Source organism: Garra rufa, chromosome 7 (genome assembly GCF_049309525.1).
Source record: "Garra rufa chromosome 7, GarRuf1.0, whole genome shotgun sequence".
In the NCBI taxonomy this organism is placed as follows: Eukaryota; Metazoa; Chordata; class Actinopteri; order Cypriniformes; family Cyprinidae; genus Garra; species Garra rufa.
This window is the reverse complement of record NC_133367.1, coordinates 43,659,227-43,684,218: the sequence shown is the minus strand read 5'-3', so window position 1 is coordinate 43,684,218 and position 24,992 is coordinate 43,659,227. Positions and strand designations below refer to the sequence as shown.

The 24,992-nt window shown below is 41.0% G+C and overlaps 1 protein-coding gene across 1 annotated transcript in view; it reads left to right on the top strand.

Moving 5' to 3' along the window:
- LOC141338393 (inactive tyrosine-protein kinase 7-like) overlaps nt 1-17,847 on the top strand; it is a 42,267-nt gene extending 24,420 nt beyond the window's left edge. Inside the window, exons 2-20 of the mRNA XM_073843923.1 lie at nt 710-1,006; nt 1,453-1,555; nt 4,087-4,271; nt 4,392-4,539; nt 4,638-4,768; nt 5,381-5,647; nt 8,676-8,812; nt 9,029-9,164; nt 9,331-9,450; nt 10,343-10,492; nt 10,623-10,767; nt 11,772-11,899; nt 13,192-13,392; nt 13,477-13,626; nt 13,738-13,967; nt 16,069-16,149; nt 16,236-16,387; nt 16,664-16,842; nt 16,929-17,847. Coding sequence (XP_073700024.1) covers nt 710-1,006; nt 1,453-1,555; nt 4,087-4,271; nt 4,392-4,539; nt 4,638-4,768; nt 5,381-5,647; nt 8,676-8,812; nt 9,029-9,164; nt 9,331-9,450; nt 10,343-10,492; nt 10,623-10,767; nt 11,772-11,899; nt 13,192-13,392; nt 13,477-13,626; nt 13,738-13,967; nt 16,069-16,149; nt 16,236-16,387; nt 16,664-16,842; nt 16,929-17,089 — 3,101 coding nt within the window. The 3' untranslated portion in view covers nt 17,090-17,847. The remainder of the gene's footprint in view (nt 1-709; nt 1,007-1,452; nt 1,556-4,086; nt 4,272-4,391; nt 4,540-4,637; nt 4,769-5,380; nt 5,648-8,675; nt 8,813-9,028; nt 9,165-9,330; nt 9,451-10,342; nt 10,493-10,622; nt 10,768-11,771; nt 11,900-13,191; nt 13,393-13,476; nt 13,627-13,737; nt 13,968-16,068; nt 16,150-16,235; nt 16,388-16,663; nt 16,843-16,928) is intronic.
- The last annotated feature ends 7,145 nt before the right edge of the window (nt 17,848-24,992 follow it).

The window sequence follows — 24,992 nt, the reverse complement described above, 5'->3', positions numbered from 1 at the left end:
CTAAAACCTGCATTCTCCCACTAAAAACACATTACAACTTTATAGCAATGTCCTGGAAACCGTCCACATCATCATAGAATTGACCTAGCAAGCACATATGAACTTACTATAGAAGGTCTCGTTAGCCACCTACAACATTGTAGCATCACATAGTGAAAAATGTAATACTTGAATGTATTTTAAAGTGAAATAGTGTTGTGCAAATGAATCAAGGTAATGTTAAGCTTCATGATGCATGTTCATACAGGTATTCGTCCACTCACCTCACATGCTTTCCTTCAATAAAAACTGTAGTGTGCAATTCAGGTGCTTATTACATGCTATAGCCACACTTTGATCTAAAATGAGGCCAGTGCCAATAGTTTCACTCAAATACATAACGGTAAGGGTTATCGCTTGGGTCATTGTTAAAAGGTCCAGTTCTTGCGTTGTCTACCCCAGCTGGCCTGTCTTTCTAAAGCACACCTGGGCGTCTGGCCTTGAAGTTCCAGCTGGATGAAAACAAAGAACAAACTGAGAGTCTGAGGGAGGGGTGAGGAGGGGGGTGTTCTGCTTTTTCTCAAAGCTACATTCTTTCACCTGCATTTCAGCATCTTGCTAATCAGCATCACCAGTTGTCCGTCTGGACGTGTAAGCGCTGGCACCGATCTGCTAGATTAGTTCTTTAGGTTATCTTTCTTCATGCCTGTGCTTTTTCTTCCCCTGATAGTGATCCTCGTGCAGGCCGCCACTTACTCTTTCACCAAGGAGCCAAAATCCCAGGATGCCCTGCATGGGCGCAGTGCCATGCTACGATGTGAAGTAAACGACCCTCAAGGTGTCATCTACTCCTGGAAACACAACGGTGAGAAGGTCACCAATTCCGAGAGACGATTTCTGGAAGGAGGCAACCTGAAATTCACTGCCATTGACCGAACGCTTGACTCAGGAAACTTCCAGTGCTTTGCCTCAAAGAACAGCACTGGTGAAGAGTACCACACCGGCGAGGCCTCCTTCAACATCAAATGTGAGTGTAACACTCAAATTATCCCTTCTATCTGAGTCTTAACAAGTTAGTCAAACTCCCTGCCTCTTGCTTTTCCTGGCATGTAAAAACACATGTGAACCATTGGCCCTTCCTAGCTGGCCCACTTCACCCCCTTTGCGACTGCAGCAAGCTAAACAACGCCCGCGTGAGAGAAGGTTATTTTGAGCCAGCAAGTGGAAGCCAGACAAAGCGCCCCTTTATGCCCAATGCCAAGATTAATTGGTTGAAATGCAGCGTCCGGCCGCTTGTGTCAGATAACAAGTAAGGTCAACTAAATGGAGAGGCCTGTTTTTGCGGCGGGCGCAAAGCATGACCAGATGGTGTGAATGGGGGAGTTTGCTTTTGATAATGAGTGCAGAGAGTTTCGACAAGAGTTTCAGCCATCTCCTGATCATCAAGCTGTTTTTAACACGTCTGTCTTACAGGGTTGGAAAGTGGCATGGTGAGCCTGAAGAGTCCAGAATCAGAAGCAGAGATTCAGAGCTCCTCACAAGTGATACTGCGGTGCAACATAGACGGACACCCACGGTGAGGAACTGCATGTCTGATTCTCAGCCGTAAATCAGAAGCATGCTGTGGATGTGAATGCATTTAGTTACACCAGCTCAGTTTTACATGTCATTGAGTTTTGTAGCTTTTAATGCAGAGCAAGTACTCCTTGCGTTGTAGTCATAAAAGTCCAGGTATACCTCATTTTCCTCATTCCCGCAACATCTAGCACAAAACAGGCCAGTGGTTCCCAACCTAGTTCCTGGAACCCTCCAATACTGCACATTTTGCATCTTTCCTTTGTCTGTCACACCCATTTCAGGTCTTGGAATTTCTACTAATGAGCTTATGATTTGAATCAAGTGTGTTTGATTAAGGAGACATGGAAAATGTAGTGTTTGGGGAGCTCCAGGAATGTGGTTAGGAACCAGGGGTGTCCAGTCCTGTTCCTGGAGGGCCAACATCCTGCAGAGTTTAGCTCCAACCAGCACACTTGCCTGGAAGTTTTGCATAGGGATGTCACGAACATCACGTGCGTTCCGCTGGAGCGGCAATTAATACACAGAGACGTAAATCACTGACAAGCTATGCCAAATTGCACTAAAAATCAAATTCGATTTTGAATGCACGTGATAGAGATTTACTACTAATCAAAGTACCGGCTTCATTGACTAAACGCGCCTCATAATCGCATTCGCTTTATCGTGCATCCCTAGTTTTGCGTAAGTCGGAAGATCTTGATTGGCTGCTTCAGGTTTGTTTAATTAGGGTTGAAACTAACCTCTGCAGGACAGTGGCCCTCCAGGAACAGGTTTGAACACCCCTGGTTTAGATCAGGGATGGGCAACTTCGATCCTGGAGGGTCACTGTCCTGCAGAGTTTAGCTCAAACTCATCTGCATGTAGCTTTCCAATAATCTTGAAGACCTCAAAAAGCTAATTCAGGTGTGCTTAATTAGGGTTGGGGCTAAACTCTGCAGGACAGTGACCCTCCAGGAACAGGTTTGGAAACCACCGGTCTAGATCAAGGATGGCAACTTAGGGTTGAAGCTAAACTCTGCAGGAAAGTGGCCCTCCAAGACCTAATCAAACCTGTCTGTAGCTTTCCAGCGATCTTGAAGACCTTGATTAGATCATTCAGGTGTGTTTGATTAGGGTTGGAGCTAGAGATGTGCCAAAATTTGAATGCGATTATAATGCGCATTTTGTCAGTAATGCCGGTTCTGTGATTAGCTGTAAATCTCATTCACATGCTCATTCATGGAGCGCAATATTGTGCACATTATCAGAGATGTATCATCTTAGATAATTAACATGATATTGCGTAGCTTGTTCAGTGAACTTCGGTTCGGTGTAGTAAATGCCACTCCATGAATGAGGCATTACTGAGGAGATGTGCATGATAATCGCATCAGATTATCGGCACAGCCCTAGTTGGAGCTAAACTCTGCAAGACTGTTGCCCTCCAGGACCGAAGTTGCCCATTCCTTGTCTAGATGGACACCTTATGGTATATAAACATTTAGTTTAAGCACTTAAATCATGTGTACATTTGCTTTTGTCTATGGACAAATGTGTGGTGCTTGTGGACTTTGTGCGAGGGCATCAGTGGACTATGCTGATGAAGAAAAATATGTCACGCACACTGTCCATGAGCCAGAGCGAAACCTGGACAAAGGAATTACACTTTCAGTTTGAGGCACTGGTGTACAAATCTGCTACTAAATGGACATTATCCTGCAGAGTTTAGCTCCAATCCTAATTAAAGACATCTGAAGAAGCTAGTCAAGGTCTTCCAGATTACTAGAAACATCCAGGTTGGTGTATTGGGGCAGGTTATAGCTAAGTTCTCAAGGACATTGGCTCTCCAGTAGCAGGTTTGGACACCCTTAGCTTAACCCGAATAACATGTCCTGTTAAATGAGGAAGAAGGTAAATTGATCATTGGGACTGCATAACATTCATTGATTGCGATATCCCAACAAATATTCCAAAATGTTCTGTGCTCACTACTCATGAACATAGCAACGGCATTGATTTTTGACAACAAACCAACAAGCTACATGGAGAAAGGGCTCGTGGTCACCTTTGCATTGATTTGCAATCCACTTTCTTGCTTGATAGAGTGCATTTAGTTTGAAATCAATTGTAGCATCTTTAACTACCTGGAGCACACTATAACCTAGAGATTTGTGGCCAACCCTGCTCTTTGAGGGCTACCTTCCTGAAGGCTTCAGTACAAACTCTGCCCCAACGCACCTTCTTGTTAGTTTCAACTGATCCTAGACACCTTGCTGGTCCTAGCTGGTTCAGGGGTGTTTGATTATGGTTGGAGCTAAACTAAGGGTTGGGCAACTCTCGAGGTCTACTGTCCTGCAGAGTTTAGCTCCAACCCTAGTCAAACACAACTGAAATAGCTAATCAAGGTCTTCAGGAATACTAGAAAGCTACAGGCAGGTGACCCTGAGGGTTGGATTTGCCTAAATGCTGCATTTGGTTACCCCTGATCTAGAGAACGTTCTCATGCACTTTTCCCAACTATAATAACCATGACCCTGGCTGAACCTACAGGCCCACCAATCGCTGGCACAAAGATGGAACATTACTACCAGAGAAGAGCTACAAAATCAACAACAAAGACAGAACGCTTACACTGCCGAACGCCAGTCCTGACGACAATGGGATCTACTACTGCTGTGCGAAAAATGCAGCTGGCCATGTGTGCAGCAATGACAACTTCACCCTCAACATCATAGGTATGGGTTTCTCATCGTGTATTTGGATGAAAAGTTGAACCACGGGTCTTTCTTCAAGAGTCTGTCTTTCAAGTTTTATGTTCCTGTTATGTAACAAATGGTCTTGATCTTTCTCTGTAGATAAGAGTTTCCCTCAACCGGTGGTGAAGCCAGAAGATTTGGTAGTCATGAGGAATGAGGAAGCGGTTTTCCACTGTCAGTTCACAGCTGAACCGCAGCCTACGGTTGAGTGGTACCACGAGAATGAGCTGGTGGCCAACAAGAGCCGGTACTACTCTTTTTATAATTTGTCTTTTAGTGACAAATTAGTTTTTGAATTCTGCGAATGACCGTGCATTTGACCATTTACCTCTATGTTTCCTACAGTGTCTTTATTCTGAGCAATGGATCCCTCTTCATCTCTCAGGTGAAGCAGCGAAACACAGGCCTGTATAAATGTGTGGCTCAAGGGCCCCGTGGCCCACCTGTGTCTCTCGAGGCCTCGCTGCGAATTGCAGGTAACAAGCTCAGACCTATTCATGTGCAGTTAGACATGCTGTCATGTAGGAGCTAGACATATCAAAGGGATTTTAATAACAGCCAATAAGATAAAGCGTACGTTACAGCATGAACCATGATTTGCATGAACATAAAAGCTGAGTAATCATACTTAGTATGATCCCATACCCTGGTGTATACCAGTATATAGAGGATCTTAAACCTGACAGACATGAATTTAAATCTGCAAAACTCAGTGGACTCATTAAGTGAATTTTGAATCTGACTCAGAATTGTTCAATTCCATAATGTTCAACATTAATATAGTATATAGGTTTGAGGTTTTAGAGGTATAGAGGTTTGGCCTGGGCCTCACATACTGGTGAACTCTGGGTTCCTAATGCATTGAATCTTCAGAGCAATTATCTGCAGCTTCAGTGATGAAGCCCATCTAATCCCTCTCTGTTTACGACACCTGCCTGGGTGCTTTCACAGGACTGAGCGGCTTACTCAGCTCAGATGTCATTGTTTTCGGTGAATGATGGACTGTTTGGAGCCATTCTTTGAAACCTCACTTGACATATTTCCTTGCTTTGCTCTCGAACCTGTTTCTTGTCAACTTTTCTCCTCAGAAATCGATGACATGATCCCTAAACAGTCCAAAGTGTTTACCGCTGACTCTCTGGAGCATGTGACGTGTCGAGCACCCCATGGACACCCTGAGCCAGAGGTTTGGTGGGAACATGAGGGACAGCGAGTTCCAGCTGAGGGCAGAGTACGCCAGGAAGGACTAAACCTGATTTTCAGCCCCACTCGTGGTGAAGATTCAGGAATCTACACTTGTTTTGCACAAAATAAGGCTGGACAGAAGAAACAAGAGTTGACTGTCACCGTGGCAAGTAAGTCTTAGGCCAGAAACATTGCATAATGTACATGTTAAAGGGTATCAGAGTTTCCTTCTGTTATGCCCCAGAACCAACTTTAGCTCGTTTAGTCTATTTTTAAGAAAGAAGCAAGGAAATGACTGTGAGGTTTTCAGATTAAGTCAGATTCATTTTCTCAGCTGTTCAGACTGTTGTTATACCTGGAAGGGACACCTGTTACATTACATGGTTTAAGTGAGCCAATTCAGCTTTTTTTTCCTTTCATGTGGCACAGATCGGATATGAACATCTAAGTAGGAAAAAACCACATGGATTCTGATATACTTTGATCAATCTCAGGCCTCATTCATATGTGGAAATAAATCTGATATGAATTATTTATGTATATTTGTGTCTCTCATGTAAGTGGACATATTGGATATTCCCGTCAATGCAATTTATTCATCATTGAAAAAGTGATGGTGGCGAATTACGCAAATGTCAGAGGTGGACACTTTTCTAGGTCAGTACATGGTGTTGCCAAGTCCGCAGTACTTCTGTTTTGTAGTCCGTGGGTTAAAGAGATCTCTCCTAACCACTATTTCGAATGAATAGCAATTGGGCGGGGTTTGTTTTACAGACCTGGCAACCTGTGAAGGCTTCTACCCTGGGTTTTGGGTTCCCAAGTGTATAGTATAAATGCAGATATCAGATATGGGTCTCTTTTAAAAGAAGATGGTCATCAGAAAAAATGGATATAGTCACCAAATCGAAATTGGGCATCAAGAGCTGCAGTGTAAATGTAACCTTGGAATGTAACATGTACACTACCAGTCAAAAGTTTGACTGGCAGTGTATGTAGGATATTTCAGAATGCAACAACTCAAAAAAATCTAGCTTGTGTTCACAGAATCATTTAATTTGCGTACTCCATTAGCATGTTTTCTACTGTCCTCTACTGAATATCTCACATTCCATCAATTTTGCTTCATTATGACCAATACTGTCTTATGAATTAAAGTCCTGTAGATGATCCATAACAATACGACAGAAAGTCTCTCAGTGTCACACAACAGGGCCTTTCAGGACTTTAAATAAATTACTATTCTCATTTAAACAATTTCCCCTCAGAGACTCATCGGCCGAAGTAACCAGATTTAGTTGTTGGTTTTTTTTTTTGCTGAGTTAAACAATTGGATATAAATTAACTTTTTTGGGGGAGTGCAATGCTTCCCATATGCAACAGAAAAAGGCAACACTTAATCATAATGCCTAAAAAAGCTGTTTTGTTGTTGCAGTGGATTTCGTGTATTGGTGTAAAGCTTAAATTATACTTTGGTTTTTACACAAACAGTAGGCCATTCCTATATTGCCTGTGACCGAAATTTAATTATCAGCATAGTACGAACATACTTTACGCTAGGAAAGCACAATATTGGATTTGTGCAGATATCCGATATGCCGATATTTTTCAGCTCATTTTGGCTGATTGCCGATATATTTCCTTTTGTTTGGAAACAACACCAAATTATGCAAATTAATTTTAATATTGGTTACATTTTAACAAGAAGTTACTTGTTAGAATTACGCAAACAATAATGAAGTGTTTTTTTTAATAATAACTACAAATAAACTATCAGTAACTGCATTTTTTTTCTTAGGAAAACATTTTTATTTTTAAAAGATTTAACATTTGTAGATGGTGTAAAGCAAAAGAGAAATTCTTAAAATCTTTTATGACATTAATTACTGCTTTATTTAATCAGAATTACATTCTTAATGTTATTTGTGTATTTTAATTCCATTCTATTAGAAGTAGGCCAACAGTGTCCCATACAGAATTAAAACTCCTTTCCTGCTGCCGCCATTCCTGCTGCTGTTAATACTGTTTATCCTATATCACACTGAACGCGTCATTCTGTACATGCATTTTCAGATTAAATGCAGTGATCCAAAACATTGAATCTAATCATCATTCAGGCAAAACTTTGCTTCAAGAATGAGCCACACTGCTGATCTGATCTAATCGCTAACACACCCTGAGAACATGCGAGTTATTCCTCTTATCAGCATAATTTTTCATATCGGGCCGTTGCCGATATTTCGATATTTACATTTAAAGCATGTTTATGGTTATCGGTAGGGATGCACGATAAATCGAATGCGATTATGAGGCGCGTTTAGTCAATGAAGCCGGTACTTTGATTAGTAGTAAATCTCCATCACGTGCGTTCAGCTGGAGCGGCAATTAATACACAGAGACGTAAATCACAGACAAGCTACACCAAATTGCGCTAAAAATCGAATTCGACTTTTTACTACTGATTTACTACTAATCAAAGTACCGGCTTTATTGACTAAACGCGCCTCATAATCGCATTCAATTTATCGTGCATCCCTAGTTATCGGTCCCTTTCAAAACTGATTTATTGATAAAACTATTTATTTTAATAAAGTTTTGGTCAGAGCCCTTTTTATTCTCAATATTTACATTTTCATTTTTACTATATATATATATATATTTGTTCATATATCTTTCGGTTATCTTTCTACTTGAGAAATTTGTAATAATCGGTATCTGCATTGGCCCTGAAAAACTGATCATACTGGCCTGTTATTGGCGTCAATATTAATCATTTTTTATGCTTATCTGTCCTTTTCCAAACCGATTTACCGATTAAAATAATTTGTGTGTGTGTATATATATGTCTGTATATATCCTGAAAAACTCATATCAGTCCACCGCTAGTACAGAGATGTGCATAGCTCAACATCGACATCAGGACTGCTAAACAAAAACATGCTAGCATCATACTTAAACATGCTGGTAGTGTGTAAAATCATGCTAGTATTGTGTGAAAACATGTTACTAGTTTGTAAAACTATGTATATCTAGTAGATTTACATGCATAAATAATAGGAGGTGGGTGTTTCAAAGTGAACTTTCCTCAAATAGACTAAGTAAAAAAAATGAATAATCCTTTACAAGATGTCTGCAGTAAAACTGTTCAACTGTTGTTCATTATTGCTATTGTGATCCTAAACCTCTGCTCTGCGGTTCCAGCCAAACCGGAGTGGATCCAGAAACCTGTGGAAAGTCAGCTGGAGGAGGGGCGCCCTGGATACCTGCACTGCCATACACGCGCCACGCCTGAACCCGAGGTCACATGGTACCGCAACATGCAGCCAATCAGCACTGAGGTGAGTGGGACAGTGATGTCATGCCCATATCAAATTCGAAACACAATCTCTTGCTGCCTCCTCAGGCGAGAGGAGCCTTTTGATGTCTCCGAAAATGAGGATGTGGTGATTCTCTACTGGGGAAAGACGATCCTCTGCACAGTCGATCATGGATGAAGCAAACAGTAATGTAGTAATCATGTTGTCACACACACACTCTCTCTCTTTTTTGTAAAGGACGTTCGCTTCAAGCTCTTCTCCAATGGAACTTTGCGAATAAATAACGTGGAGGTGTACGACGGCCACCTGTACAGCTGTGAGAGCAAAACAGAGGCGGGACGACTTAATGCGCAGGCGCGGGTATACGTACTTGGTGAGGAACATTTGTTGTGTGCTGTTTTATTTCTAATTTTAACTTGAACGGTTTTTCAGTGGCTGAGGCCATTGTCTGGATGTCAAGGTGGCTGATATATTGCCCATATTTAAAAGCCGCTCTAGGCACTTCTCAACAGCATTCGCTATTGTGCTATCTATTTCAGAGCGTCTGAAGTTCACACCGACACCGCAGGGCTACCAGTGCCTGGAGCTTAATAAGGGAGGAAATCTGCAGTGTTCAGCAAAGGGCCGACAGACCCCGACCATCCGATGGATCAGGACAGGTCTGACAGAAGATTGACTACCATTGTGAATTTGTAACCTAAAAGATGTTTTAAAAGTGTTGAATGTGGTTTAACTTTGTAAGGTGTAAAATCCTTGATAGCACACGTACATCTCTGAGATGTCTATTTGACGTCTGCATTTACATTTGCAAGACATCTACACGACGTAGTTCGCTCATCTGCGATACGTCTATTGGACGTTTCCTATCTGATGTCAAATAGACGTCTATTAGACATCTTTAAGATGTTTATGATTCAGAATGTATGTAAAACTGACATCTTACAGACATCTGCCAGACGTTTGTACACAGCAAATGCTTTCCAGATCAAGAGATCTTTAACAGACATCTTGCAGACGTACGTGTGCTATCTGGGAGACATCTATGTGACGACTGCATTTACATCTGCAAGACGTAGTTTGCTCATCTGCAATACGTCTACTGGACGATTCCTGTCAGATGTCAAATAGACGTCTATTAGATGTCTTTAAGATGTTTATGAATTAGAATGTATGTAAAACTGACATCTTACAGACGTCTGCCAGATGCTTTCCAGACCAGGAGATCTTTAACAGACATCTTGCAGACATATGTGTGATATCTGGAATGCTAATCCTAATCATTGCACTTGGGAAGCGATCTGTTGCTGCTGCCTTTCGGAATTTACATGTCCCCAACAACTTCCGTAGTCCCATTTAGCGTTTAAGCTTTTTTCAAGACAAAAAAAAAATTAAAAAAAATTTTGAATAGTGTTATTGAGTTACTTTTGGCAGTTAAGAAAGCTTTGCATTGTGTGTCTTTGAAAATGAAAACATCTGCTGCTGGATTAAGTTCATGAAAGTCCTGGGTTTCCATGTAGTGAATGTGTCTTTTTCTCTCTGGCACCCCTGCAGATGGCAGTGATATCCCTGCGTGGGTGGAGCAGAAGGGAGGCACACTGCACTTCACCACAGTGACGCGGGCAGACGCCGGGAACTACACCTGCCTCGCCTCCAACAGCCAGCAGGGAGAGATTCGAGCCGTCGTCCAGCTCACAGTTGCAGGTACTTGGGGAAAAAACTTTGTTTTTGATGGATTTTCTTGATGCGTATGGACAAGAAGCATTGCTGAATTAATAAAATATCCCTTGACACGTCTCTCTGTTTTTCTTTTCTTTCTTCCTCCGTTCTTTAGTTTATGTGGTGTTTAAACTCAAGCCGGAGAATACCACAGTATATCAGGGACACACCGCAGTACTTCACTGTCAGGCCACTGGAGACCCTCCTCCCTTCATCCAGTGGAAGAAGAAAGACAAATTTCTGGAGGCAGACAAGAGCAGGTAAAGCTTTATTATCCCAAACTGTATCACTAGCCAGGTTTCCATCCAAAAATGTGAAATTACCTTAAGCGCAAAATTGGAATATCGCATAAAATATTTACAAATAAGCACTGTTTTTATCCAACAAGTCAGAGAGAATAAAATAGTCACTTCCTGATAATCTGACACAAAATATCAGAAGAAAGGTGGGAGAAGCCACTGGATATTAATAATTTTCAGACAAAACACAATAAATGCGGTCATTGCTTTCGACGGCTCATGCCAGCTGTTTGGGAACGCAGTCTTGTAAGACAGTTCTGGGAGGCAATTGTACAGAAATACTTTGATAGACTTTGCTCAGGCATTTCAGAATGACCATAACATTTCAGATGCTGTACAATGAGATCAATCCACTTGTTAGTCAAGTTATCCCGTCGCATAGCTCAAAGTTACATGACTTTTTCTGGTGTGCGTGGAGGAATTTATTTGCAAAATGAGTTTCCATATCCCATGATTCCCATTAACCCTTTTTGGCTAAATGAAAAAAACACCAAGTACATTTCGGTTTCTCCAAATTGTGGCATTTTAATCACTCGTTTCTGATGCAATACTTCAAAATGTGCATAAACAGGGTTGATTGAAACATAGCTACACTCCTAAAAATAAAGGTGCTTCACGATGCCATAGAAGAACCTTTTTTGTCTAACTGGTTTTATAAAGAACCTTTTATATCTGAAGAATCTTTCTGTTACACAGTAGGTTCTTTGTGGCAAAAAATGTTCTTCAGATTATAAGAAGGTAAGAAAGAGAGAGTTCTTTAAAGAACCTTTGACTGAGAGGTTCATTGTGGAACCAAAAATGGTTCTTCTATGGCATCGCTGTGAAGAACCTTTTAAAGCACCTTTATTTTTAAAGGTGAGTGTACTGATCCGGCTTTCTTAAGTTCAGACTGAAGTGGTATCATTGGAAGATTTGAAAGAAGTATTTCCTTGTTTCAAGAATCTTCTTGTTTATTGCTAATTCAGATTCCAGAAGATGCCCAACGGCTCCCTGGTCATTCATGACGTCAGCATGGAGGACACAGGAAGCTACACCTGCATTGCAGGAAACAGCTGTAACATTGCACACACTTCGGCAGAGCTCTACGTTGTCGGTAAGTGTGAGACCCTTCTCATTTTTCAAAAACCTACAATCTATTGGTTTTCCTATTTTCTGGATGGGTGTCTTTTGCAACTCACATCTCTTCATCCAATTAACAATGCATAGGAACATGTCTTGCCTTACACTATCTTTCCATTTTTAATTTCTATTTTTCCAGTTGTACATCACAAAACAGAAAAAAAGATCTGTCACTGCTTGTGTTTCATTGCTTAATACACATAATGCACTCAGTGGTTAAAACTAAAAACAGTGGAAACTCAGATTTTTCAAAACTCTTTTTCTGTAACAGCAAATTTGACTGTAAAGATACCAAACAAGAAGTAAAGAAGCAAAGGAGATAAAGGTCACAATAGCAATATTTTGTGGACAAACATCGTTGATTTGTCTTTTTTGTCAATAGCATAGTGATATATGAAACGGCTCACACAGAAGTTAAGTTCAAACTGAGCAACACATGATCAACTTCTTATTGCATTATTCCAAAATCAAGTTTTTTAAATAGGTATTTGGTTAACACAATATCAGGATATTTAATATTTCCCACTCATTAAAATAGTTATTTCTAATGTGGTTGCTAACACGTGACTTAATGTATTTAGGCTAAAACATTCATAAAAATTGTGTTACTTTGTGAAGATCATCATGATGAACAAAACATGTAACTATCATAAACTTTTGTCGGTCACAGAGCTTATTTTCTACAATTAATCCAAAAGCCAGTGGAAAAATCCTATTGGCTTTTTGTCAAGGGATCCTTCTTAGTTGGCTTACAAAAATACATTATCCCTGCAGCACTCTGTGGGACCATTTCCTGCTTGAAAGTGATTATATCTTCTCTTATCCTTTGAACCAATTAGAATTCTTGTTCTGCTGTCTTTTTATTCTTTTTGTTTACGTTACACCGTATCTGCCACTGCTATACTTGGAGCGGTGTACTCCTCGCAGCTGTGTTTAACCAATTTTTGTACTATATGGCTCTTTGAAACCTGATATATACTGCAATACAGTTTCAAAGTTCACCCTAAACCAATTTCAGCCCATCTCAGACCACCAACTCAATTTCCACATTAGGCTGAATTGCAGATGCTTTGAGTCTAGTTGACTTCAGAGAGAGGAGAGGCACATCAAATTGTGTTGTGGTGCGAGTTCAGGACTGTTAGATCCTAATTTAATTTTTGTCACTTGATTCCTATAAGGAGACTATTTAAGCTGGGATCAAAGGGATGCAGGAGTCAAACTGCTCTTTCTAAAAACTCTATGCATTTTGTATGTGGTTGTCTACAGAAAAACCAGTTCAGCACTCATTGGCAGATGATGAAAAGACCCCTTACAAAATGATCCAGACTATCGGTCTGTCGGTGGGGGCAGCCGTGGCTTACATCATTGTCGTGCTGGGCCTAATGTTTTACTGCAAGCAGAGACGCAATGCCAAGAGACTCCAGAAGGGACAGGATGGAGACGAGCAAGAGGTGGAATGTCTCAACGGTGTGTGTGTTGTTAACTTTTGCTAGCAAGCAATTGTGAAAAATAAACCTAGTTCTCTGATCCAGTTTTCTGATCGACTTACAGGAGACGTCCAACAGAACGGCCATACCACAGCAGAGATCCAAGAGGAGGTGGCGCTTACCAACATGGCAGCCAGCGGAAACAACAAACGCCACAGCAGTCACGACAAGCTCCAATTTCCCCGAAACAACCTGCACACCATCACGACACTCGGTACAGCAATAAACTCTTTAAAAACAAAGACCTACTGACTAGTTTACAACTAGCATTAACATCTCAGTTTTTGCCAAAATGAATTAATCTACTTTGTTTCTCCTCATGTAGGTAAAGGAGAGTTTGGTGAAGTGCTGCTGGCAAAAGTGAAGGCCAGTGAGGATGAGGAGGAGACTGTAGTGCTGGTGAAGAGTCTGCAGACACGTGACGAGCAGATACAGTTGGATTTCCGTCGCGAATGTGACATGTTTGCTAAGATCAGTCATGCCAATGTTGCTCGTCTGCTGGGCATCTGTAGAGAAGTGGAGCCGCACTACATGATCATGGAGTACACCGACATGGTAAAATCAGTTCACTGCATTATGTCTGTCTGTCTGTCCATCTGTTTATTTGTTTGTTCATCTATATATGTCCTTAGGTCTATCTATTGGTCTGCCTGTCCTTCTAATCACATATCTGTCTATATTTATGTGTCTGCCTATATATCTATCTGTCTTTCTATCAGTCTGCCTGTGTTGTCCATCTGTCTATCTATCTGTGTTCCTTTGTCTGTCTGTCTGTCTGTCTGTCTGTCTGTCTAGCCGTTGTCTATCTGTTGTCCATCTGTCTATCTATCTGTGTTCCTCTGTCTGTCTGTCTGTCTGTCTGTCTGTCTGTCTGTCTAGCCGTTGTCTATCTGTTGTCCATCTATCTACCTGTGCTCGTCCGTCTGTCTGTCTGTCTAGCCGTTGTCTATCTGTTGTCCATCTGTCTATCTATCTGTGTTCCTCTGTCTGTCTGTCTGTCTGTCTGTCTAGCCGTTGTCTATCTGTTGTACATCTGTCTATCTACCTCTGTCTGTCTGTCTGTCTAACTGTCTATCTGTTGTCCATCTGTCTATCTGTGTTCCTTTGTCTGTCTGTCTATCTAGCCGTTGTTTATCTGTTGTCCATCTGTCTATCTATCTGTGTTCCTCTGTCTGTCTGTCTGTCTGTCTGTCTGTCTGTCTGTCTAGCCGTTGTCTATCTGTTGTCCATCTGTCTATCTGTGTTCCTCTGTCTGTCTGTCTGTCTGTCTGTCTGTCTGTCTGTCTATCTAGCCGTTGTTTATCTGTTGTCCATCTGTCTATCTATCTGTGTTCCTCTGTCTGTCTGTCTGTCTGTCTGTCTGTCTGTCTGTCTGTCTGTCTGTCTGTCTGTCTGTCTAGCCGTTGTCTATCTGTTGTCCATCTGTCTATCTGTGTTCCTTTGTCTGTCTGTCTGTCTAGCCGTTGTTTATCTGTTGTCCATCTGTCTATCTGTGTTCCTTTGTCTGTCTGTCTGTCTAGCCGTTGTTTATCTGTTGTCCATCTGTCTATCTATCTGTGTTCCTCTGTCTGTCTGTCTGTCTAGCCGTTGTCTATCTGTTGTCCATCTGTCTATCTATCTGTGTTCCTCTGTCTGTCTGTCTGTCTGTCTGTCTGTCTGTCTGTCTGTCTGTCTAGCCGTTGTCTATCTGTTGTCCATCTGTCTATCTATCTGTGTTCCTTTGTTTGTTTGTCTGTCTGTCTGTCTATCTATCTGTGTTCCTCTGTCTGTCTGTCTGTCTGTCTGTCTGTCTGTCTGTCTGTCTGTCTGTCTGTCTGTCTGTCTACCTGTGTTCCTTTGTCTGTCTGTCTGTCTCTGTCTTTTTGTCTATCTGTTGTCCATCTTGTCAGTTTGTCTCTCTGTCTCCACTCTTTTGCCTCTATCTGTTGTCCATCTGTCTATCTATCTGTGTTCCTTTGTCTGTCTACCTGTGTCTGTTGATCTGTCTGTCTGTCTCTGTCTCAGTCTTTTGCCTCTATCTGTTGTCCATCTGTCTATGTATGTGTCTGCTTGTCTAGCCGTTGTCCATCTGTCTGTCTACCTATCTGTGTCCGTTTATCTGTCTGTCTCTGTCTCAGTCTTTTTGTCTATCTGTTGTCCATCTTTTCAGTTTGTCTCTCTATCTGTCTGTCTGTCTCCACTCTTTTGTCTCTGTCTATCTGTTGTCCATCTGTATGTCTGTGTCTGCCTATATATATATCTTTCTATCTACCTGCCTGTCTGTCCATTCATCTGTCACATGTCTCAGTCTGTGTTTTGTCCATCTGTCTTTTGTCCATCTGTCTATCTACCTGTGTTCTTTTGTCTGCCTGTCTATCGGTGTCTGTCTTTTTGCCTATCTGTTGTCCATCTGTCTGTCTGTCTACCTACCTGTGAGTATCTATCTATCTATCTATCTATCTATCTATCTATCTATCTATCTATCTATCTATCTATCTATCTATCTATCTATCTATCTATCTCACCCCATTTACCCCTAATAGTATCACAGTAATCTCTTTGGTGGCATATGGCTTTATTCTAGATGTATTTTGAAGTGCTGATTGAAATATTGTGTCCTGAGAAGCTTCTTCACTCCTGGTCTTGTCTAATTTTGCTGTGTGTGGTGTACTTTCAGGGTGATCTGAAGCAATACCTGAGAGTGTCCAAGAGCAAAGACGAGAAAGTCAAAGTCCAGCCACTCAGCACCAAGCAGAAGGTAGTTAATAACTATCTCCAGTCTCCCTCATATACAAACACACACATCAGGGCAAACCGCACTCACTCTGTGCTGTCTGCTCGCAGGTGTCGGTGTGTCTGCAGGTGGCACGAGGGATGGAACACCTGTCCAACCAACGCTTCGTCCACAAAGACCTGGCTGCACGCAACTGCCTGATCTCTTCCAAACGCCAGATTAAAGTGTCTGCTCTGGGCCTTAGCAAAGACGTCTACAACAGGTACAATTAAAAACATGTTCTGCAACATTTGCCTTTTATTAAACCAGTTAAGTTCACTCGGAAGTCCTAATCCACGTTTATAGCCAAAGCCTTTGATTTACAAAATGAGGACTGAAGAGAATGTTCATTGGAGTCATCTTTTTGAATTCCGAAAACTTCCTGTAGTGATTGTTCACACACTTGTGAATGTTCTCCATGTATTGTAATGCACAGTGCTTCCCCCTTGTGGTGACAGTCATCATTGTTTCTTTTCTGTCTTTGCGTGTCTGTTCACAGTGAGTACTACCATTATCGCCAGTCCTATATTCCACTGCGTTGGCTCCCGTCTGAAGCCGTCTTTGAGGACGATTTCTCCACTAAGACGGACGTGTGGTCATTTGGAGTGCTCATGTGGGAGGTGTTCAGCTTTGGCGAGCTGCCGTACGCCGACCTCACGGACGACAAAGTTCTAGAAGGTGCGACTCAACAAAAAGTCAAATGTGTTACGTATCGACTTACGGTTCTGATTTCTTCCTAACTTTCTTTCTTTGTGTCTCTACAGCTCTGCAGGAAGGGAAGCTGAAGTTGTCTCCTCCTCAGGGGTGTCCATCTCGGATCTTCAAGCTGATGGTGCGCTGTTGGGCCGCCAGCCCAAAGGACAGACTGTGTTTCAGCGACATCACCACCGCCCTCAGCGATCTGCCCTCTGAAAGTAAAGTGTGAGAGAATTGGATCGTTCTTCAAGCCATGGTTCAACACCTTCCATCCTAAACATTCAGATTCAAGTGTCTTGCCTCAAGAACAAAAAGACTTGGCATTTGTTATATTTTCCACCATTTCTTTCTTTTATAAATATATATATATATATATATATATATGTTTATTAAAATGTTTTCGAAGGTTCCTCAAACATTTGGTTCTTAATGGGGTTTGTACCAAAAGCTGCCCTGTCACTTCTCAGTTTGAGTTCGCCCACTCAAAATGTAGTAAATAGTGCGTTTGTAATACCAAACCGTGCACTGACCAATTTTATATTTTAGAAGGATTGTCTCGGGAGCCTCTTAATTTATTTAAAAGGTCCTGTTCGTTCAATGTACAGAAAGGTACTGTTTATATGACTTTTTTTTATTATGTTTATGACCTTTTTATATCATTCAGAAGTACACATAGAGACAGACTATGTTTATAAGACGACTTTGTCATTGAGTTCAAATTTCAAGTGCCTGTTCAATGAAGGATGTCTTGAGTTTAGTATGCTGTATGTTACGACTCGGAAAGCCTTGAATGTTTTGTTTTTATACATTTATAGTGTTTTATTGCTTAGTAAGAGTTCAGTGTTTTATCTTGTAATTGCTACCCACACGTTGCATATCGGTTTCTATAAAAAGTCAGAGGTATTTTTGACTTTGGAAAAAAAAAATAGTGAACAAACGCTTCTGTCACATACTCTGCTGTTGCAATAAAATTTCACTTTTAACAAAGCTTGTATGATTTCATGTTAAGTTGCCTTATATGCACTATATAGTTCTACAGAGGCTTCTGTGAGATCCTACCTCACCTCACCGCCTGCATCCAACATCTTCAAACAGGACAGAAGTTGATTTCTAGACATTTCAACTCACTGACTCCCTCTAATGGTTGTATAGTGTGCAGTTCCCATTTTTCTAGAATCAGTTTGCAGCTGTATACTTTCTGAAGTGCTCTTGTACAAAGTGGTGAGGGCTGGAGTTATTTATATTCTGAAGGAAATGGAGACCCTGCTGAGCTTTCTATCTTCATTTCCACTGAAGAAAAGGTGGTTCTGGAACAGAAAGAAGCCTTCCTTAATCCTTGATGGAAATGAGCCATCACTGCCACAGGCTTGAGGAGCAGTCTTTTAGTTGGTGATGGCCATATTTGAGTGAATTATCCTTTTGAAGAGTCATCTTTATATGCTCCACCAGCTTACATGTCTTGAGACAGAGGTTGGTTAAACTAATGTGAACACTTGAGAAATAGGCAATATTTCTTTGAGGTGTTTTACCACCATTTGCCTTTAATAAAGCGCCCAGCCTTCTAAGAGTGGATTCATACTTCTTTTGAATAGTCTCCAGCTGAATGAACATCTATCAGAACTAGAACTGCAAAGGGCTGGGAAATATATGGTACATTTCTGAATATTTCCAGGATTTTTTGGGGAAACTCTGGCAGATTTTCTGATTAGGGTTGCAAAATTTGCCAGTAGATTAAAGAGGGAATGAGCTTCTCACTCTTCTCTCGAAAAAGGGAAACATCCAGTACATTTCTGAACATTTTCCAGGATTTTTGGAAATTTACTGGAAAAATTGACTCTTTGCAACCCTAATCAGAACATCTGCCAATGGTTGAAGGAGGGAATGAGCTTCTCACTCTTCTCTCCAAAAAGTAAAATATCCAGTAAATTTCTGAACTTTCCAGGATTTTTTGGAAACTTTTGGAAAACTTTGGAATTTTTTTGCCCCTTTTCAACCCTAATCAGAACATCTGCCAATGGTTGAAGGAGGGAATGAGCTTCTCACTCTTCTCTCCAAAAAGTAAAATATCCAGTAAATTTCTGAACTTTCCAGGATTTTTTGGAAACTTCTGGAAAACTTTGGAAATTTACTGGAAAAATTGTCTCTTTTCAAGCCTAATCAGAACATCTGCCAATGGTTGAAGGAGGGAATGAGCTTCTCACTCTGCTCTCCAAAAAGGAAAATATCCAGTACGTTTCTGAATATTTCCAGGATTTTTTGGGGAAACTTTGGCAGATTTTCTGATTAGGGTTGCAAAATTTGCCAGTAGATTAAAGAGGGAATGAGCTTCTCACTCTTCTCTCGAAAAAGGGAAATATCCAGTAAATTTCTGAACATTTCCAGGATTTTTGGAAACTTCTGGAAAACTTTGGAAATTTACTGGAAAAATTGTCTCTTTGCAACCCTAATCAGAACATCTGCCAATGGTTGAAGAAGACAATGAGCTTCTCACTCTTCTCTCCAAAAAGAAAAATATCCAGTAAATTTCTGAACTTTCCAGGATTTTTTGTAAACTTTTGGAAAACTTTGGAATTTTTTTGCCCCTTTGCAACCCTAATCAGAACATCTGCCAGTGGATGAACGAGGGAATGAGCTTCTCACTCTGCTCTCCAAAAAGGATAATATCCAGTATGTTTCTGAATATTTCCAGGATTTTTTGGGGAAACTCTGGCAGATTTTCTGATTAGGGTTGCAAAATCTGCCAGTAGATTAAAGAGGGAATGAGCTTCTCACTCTTCTCTCGAAAAAGGGAAATATCCAGTAAATTTCTGAACATTTCCAGGATTGTTTGGAAACGTCTGGAAAACTTTGGAAATTTACTGGAAAAATTGTCTCTTTGCAACCCTAATCAGAACATCTGCCAGTGGATGAACGAGGGAATGAGCTTCTCACTCTGCTCTCCAAAAAGGAAAATATCCAGTACGTTTCTGAACATTTCCAGGATTTTTTTGCTTCAGTAGATCTGTGTTCGGACACAATCCTTATCATTCACTTTTAGGCTTCACCAATTATTCTCCATCGCTGATCAAGTCTCGTAATGCTTTGTGACGCAGTAATCGTAAAGACTGTTGTTCTTCAAACACTAAACTATTTTCGCTGTTAAGGTTACAGATGCTCCTGTTAAACAAGCTACAGGGGTTGGACAATGAAACTGAAACACCTGGTTTTAGACCACAGTTAGTATGGTGTTGGGCCTCCTTTTTTTGGCCAATAGAGCATTTCGTCTTTGGAATTGTCAAATACAAGTCCTGCACAGTTGCCAAAGGCATTTTGAGCCATTCTCCTCTTGCAGATCAGGGGTCAGGTCACTACATGATACTGGTGTAGGAAAATGTTATCTGACTCGCTCCTCCAAAACACCCCAAAGTGGCACAATAATATTCAGATCTGGTGACTATGCAGGCCATGGGAGATGTCCAACTTCACTTTTCTTGTTCATCAGATCACTCTGTCACCTGTCTTGCTGTGTGTACTGGTGCATTATCATCCTGATACATGGTACCACCTTCAGAGTACAATGTCTGAACCATTGGGTGCACATAGTCAACCTTCACACCTGTTCTTACTGGTGGAATGTGCAATCAGTGAAGATTGGCCACCAGGCTGCAAAAATATAGCCATGAAACCTCCAACATTATATTGGCCAGTGTTTCAGTTTCATTGTCCAACCCCACAGAGTGATCTTATGAACAAGAAAAGTGAAGTTGGACATCTCCCATGGCCTGCATAGTCTCCAGATCTGAATATTATTGTGCCACTTTGGGGTGTTTTGGAGAAGCGAGTCAGATAACATTTTCCTACACCAGTATCATGTAGTGACCTGACCCCTGATCTGCAAGAGGAGAATGGCTCAAAATGACTTTGGCAACTGTGCAGGACTTGTATTTGACAATTCCAAAGACGAAATGCTCTATTGGCCAAAAAAAGGAGGCCCAACACCATACTAACTGTGGTCTAAAACCAGGTGTTTCAGTTTCATTGTCCAACCCCTGTACCATATCATTTCACAGAACACTTGTACTAAACACTGCTGAACACAACTTACACCACACTGACATACAAACAGGAGAATATAGACAACAAAAGATAACTGCAATGTTTTTTTCCACTGTAATCTCCAAATTAACTCCCAAAATTGGGGGTTTTCACATTTTGTCCAACCCCTCTATTTGGCCATGCATTACTAGCTGTGAATTCTGACAAGAGTAAATAAATAAATGTTTTACCATTGTCTGTTTTTATTATTATTTAAAATTATTATCAGGCAAAACCAGTATGAGTAGAATACTAGTTTGGCATTTTCAACTCATCACATACAATTGATGATGGCTCCCTCTGGCGGTGTGGAGGATGGTTAACACGAACAATTGTGAGACTTCATAATCTATTAGATTAGATTCCCAACAACAACAAAATCATTTAGATATATACATTTATACTTTAGGATTTTTGTGCTCAGTCAAAAAAAAAAATCTCTGAAGCTTTTAATAAGATGGTGTTAGAAACGCAATACTGTTTTAAATCCATTAGGTGGGGATGTAGGTCAAATCTAGAGAGGCATATCACACTGAGCTTATTTTAAAAGACAGTGGTAAACATTTCAACAGTGTGATGTTAGGTTCACGCACTTTCTCCAAACGCTGCATTGTCTCAGACTAAGGCCATTGATGGAGCTTGTCATGACAAAGCATTGCAAAGTCTTAAGTTGATATTATGAAACCACTTATTTTTAGCAAATGCACGGGTTAAATAGCCATATCAACTACTAGATTGATTATTTTGCGACACAAGCACTGAGTTCTTTCATCGTCCTCCCCCTCTGTGTGTTTCTATCAGGGTGGATCAATGCAGGAGCCTGAGCCCCACACACACACACATACTCACACTTACACACTCTCTCACACACACACACACACACACACACACACACACACACACACACACACACACACTCGTCCTGTCCGCGCATCCGCAGCGTCGCGTTCGCTCTGTCTCTATCTCACCCGCGGCTGACGCGGGCCGCTCCTGGATATGTGCATGTTATAAAGCCGCCGCCGCCGCCGCATCGTAGGTTGAAGGCCGGGAGACATGCCGGTGTGACGGGGATCGGATATTAGTATCTTCCGCGTTATCTTCCCTAACCCCGGGTCCGCTGCTCTGCTGTACCGAGCGCCGGTGCTGGAGCGAGCGGCCTGTAAACACAAGATGTCGACCAGAACGCCATTGCCCACCGTGAACGAGCGCGACGCCGAGAATGTAAGTGAATGCTACAATGTATCCGTCCGCATGAATATTCATGCTTATAATGCATTTGTTCTCGTTTGCGTCCTTGTGCTTTTGTTGACGCGCACACGAGCTTTAAACGGTTTAACAGAGCGGATTGGTTGAGCAAATACTCGTTTTGTCTTCTGGGGGTTTGCTAAAGGATTTCAGTGTTGATTTAAACCCATTCATAGACTTATATTTGTTTGTCTAACTATGTATATTGCTCAGGTGTGTATCAGATGTGTTAACCAATCCAACACAGTGATGATCATCATCATATCAGACTGATATCCCACTGCAAGCTGTCCCACCTCATGAATCAGCGTCCCGGCACGAATTTTCACACTGTTTACATACACCACATTGTAATTGATACATAATAAGCTCAGCAGGCCTATTAGGAGTTTATTAAATAGGGTTTTCAGTGACCGACATTTGATATTCTTTAATACAAATTAATTACAGCAACTTGGAGTTAGAAAATGAGATGCAGTTATTTTACGCAGTACTTAATTAAAAATAACATGATATCAGAAACATATGATCTACTGAAAAGGCTGTTGGTAGGTATTTGGATTGACACAAGGGGACATAACATTTAAAGGCACACTTTGTAAGATTTTTGAGTTGAAATATAAAATAAAACAGTAGAACAGTGTTTTATTTTATAAATAATTTGCTGACTTTTCGTACATTATCCCAAATGTTTCAAAGAATGTCTAAATCCAGAGAAATAAGCAATTTCAACTTGTGTAACGGACCGTGCACACCCTCAATTTTCCGGGTTTTATTTTGTAGAAAACATGGAAACCCCAAAAACGCTTTAATATCCCATATAGCACATGTACGTCTGCTAAATGTCTGTTAAAGATCTCTTGATCTGGAAAGCATCTGCTGTGTACAAACGTCTGTAAGATGTCAGTTTCACATACATTCTAATTCATAAACATCTTAAAGACATCTAATAGACGTCTGTTTGACCTCTAATAGGAAACGCACAAAAGACGTATTGCAGATGAGCAAACTACGTCTTGCAGATGTAAATGCAGACATCAAATAGATGCCTCCGAGATGTACGTGTGCCATCAGGGAAATCAATCACAGCGTCATCAAACTACACCTTTGGTTCTCTGTTTGTTTTGAATATGCGCCCTCTAGTGGCAACAACGTACATATTGTGCCTTTAACATAGCACATCTACGTCTGTAAGATGTCTGTTAAAGATCTCTTGATCTGGAAAGCATCTGCTGTGTACAAACGTCTGGCAGACGTCTGTAAGATGTCAGTTTTACATACATTCTTATTCATAAACATCTTAAAGACATCTAATAGATGTCTATTTGACCTCTAATAGGAAACGTACAATAGACGTATTGCAGATGAGCAAACTACGTCTTGCAGACGTCAAATAGACGTCTCCGAGATGTACATGTGCTATCAGGGCAATCAATCACAGCGTCATCAAACTACACCTTTGTTTCTCTGTTTGTTTTGAATATGCGCCCTCTAGTGGCAACAACGTCCATATTGTGCCTTTAACATAGCACATGTACGTCTGCAAGATGTCTGTTAAAGATCTCTTGATCTGGAAAGCTTCTGCTGTGTACAAACGTCTGGCAGACGTCTGTAAGATGTCAGTTTTACATACATTCTAATTCATAAACATCTTAAAGACATCTACTAGACATCTATTTGACATCTGATAGGAAACGTCCAATAGATGTATTGCAGATGAGCAAACGACGTCTTGCAGACATCAAATAGACATCTCTGAGATGTACATGTGCTATCAGGGCAATCAATCACAACATCATCGAACTACACCTTTGGTTCTCTGTTTGTTTTGAATATGCGCCCTCTAGTGGCAAAAACTTACATATTGTGCCTTTAAGTACTCAAAAATGACAATTTACTCGCTTTTATGTCGTTCCAGCCCTTACCAGGTTTATAGCGATTTAGGTTTAAGCATGAATTTGGACCAATCAGATTTTACTGTGGGTGGGGCTACTTGGCGCAACAGCGCAGAAATGAATAGCTGTAATGTCCTGTGGCTTTAAGACAGCTTAATAGAGTTTGTATTGCGTTATCACTTCTGGTTTGGAAAATACCTGCTGTTTTTATTTCCGTGAAACACAAAAGCGCGTCAGAAATTCAAATTTGAGCTCCGCTCTATTTCTGCTGTTCTGTAAGCGCCACCAGCTGTCAGAAAATGAGGTTGCATTGTTATTCAGCCCATTTGCGTTTTTTCCCTGTTGGTTCTGAGGGGAAATGTTTGACAATTTCTATGCAGCTTTTTTCTACAGTTCTCACTCTGCCATACTCCAAAAGGGACACCGGTTTAATGCACCAAAATTGAAAGTGTAATTCACTGAAATTTTCCACTTTGTCTGAGCTCTTAAATCTCTTCAAGATGGATTTTTTGCATTGGTTTTCTTATTGCATTTCGGATTTTTGATGCACAAAAAGCTTCATTTATAGAGGAAATCATCATCATCATCAAGGATATTGATCAGCGAGTTACTGGAGAAAAGAGGCAGTGTAAAGCCCATCTCTTATGCTCCTGTGGGTTTAATGTCATCTCAGGTTATAGGCCTGCAGAGCTCTGATTATGTAAAGGATTCCTGTACTTGCATTGTGTTAAAATCCTCCAGTGATGCGGCAAGACACTCAGTCAGTATCAGGTCTGCGGCCTGTGGGAGAATCTTTATGACTTGCAGATAATGGTCGCAGAGGGGCTGTTGACTCGATCATGTAATTACAGGCTGTGATTAATGAAAAGCACAGAAATGCTCAGAGGTCGTCTGGGTGTGTGGCGCGGGTCATTAATG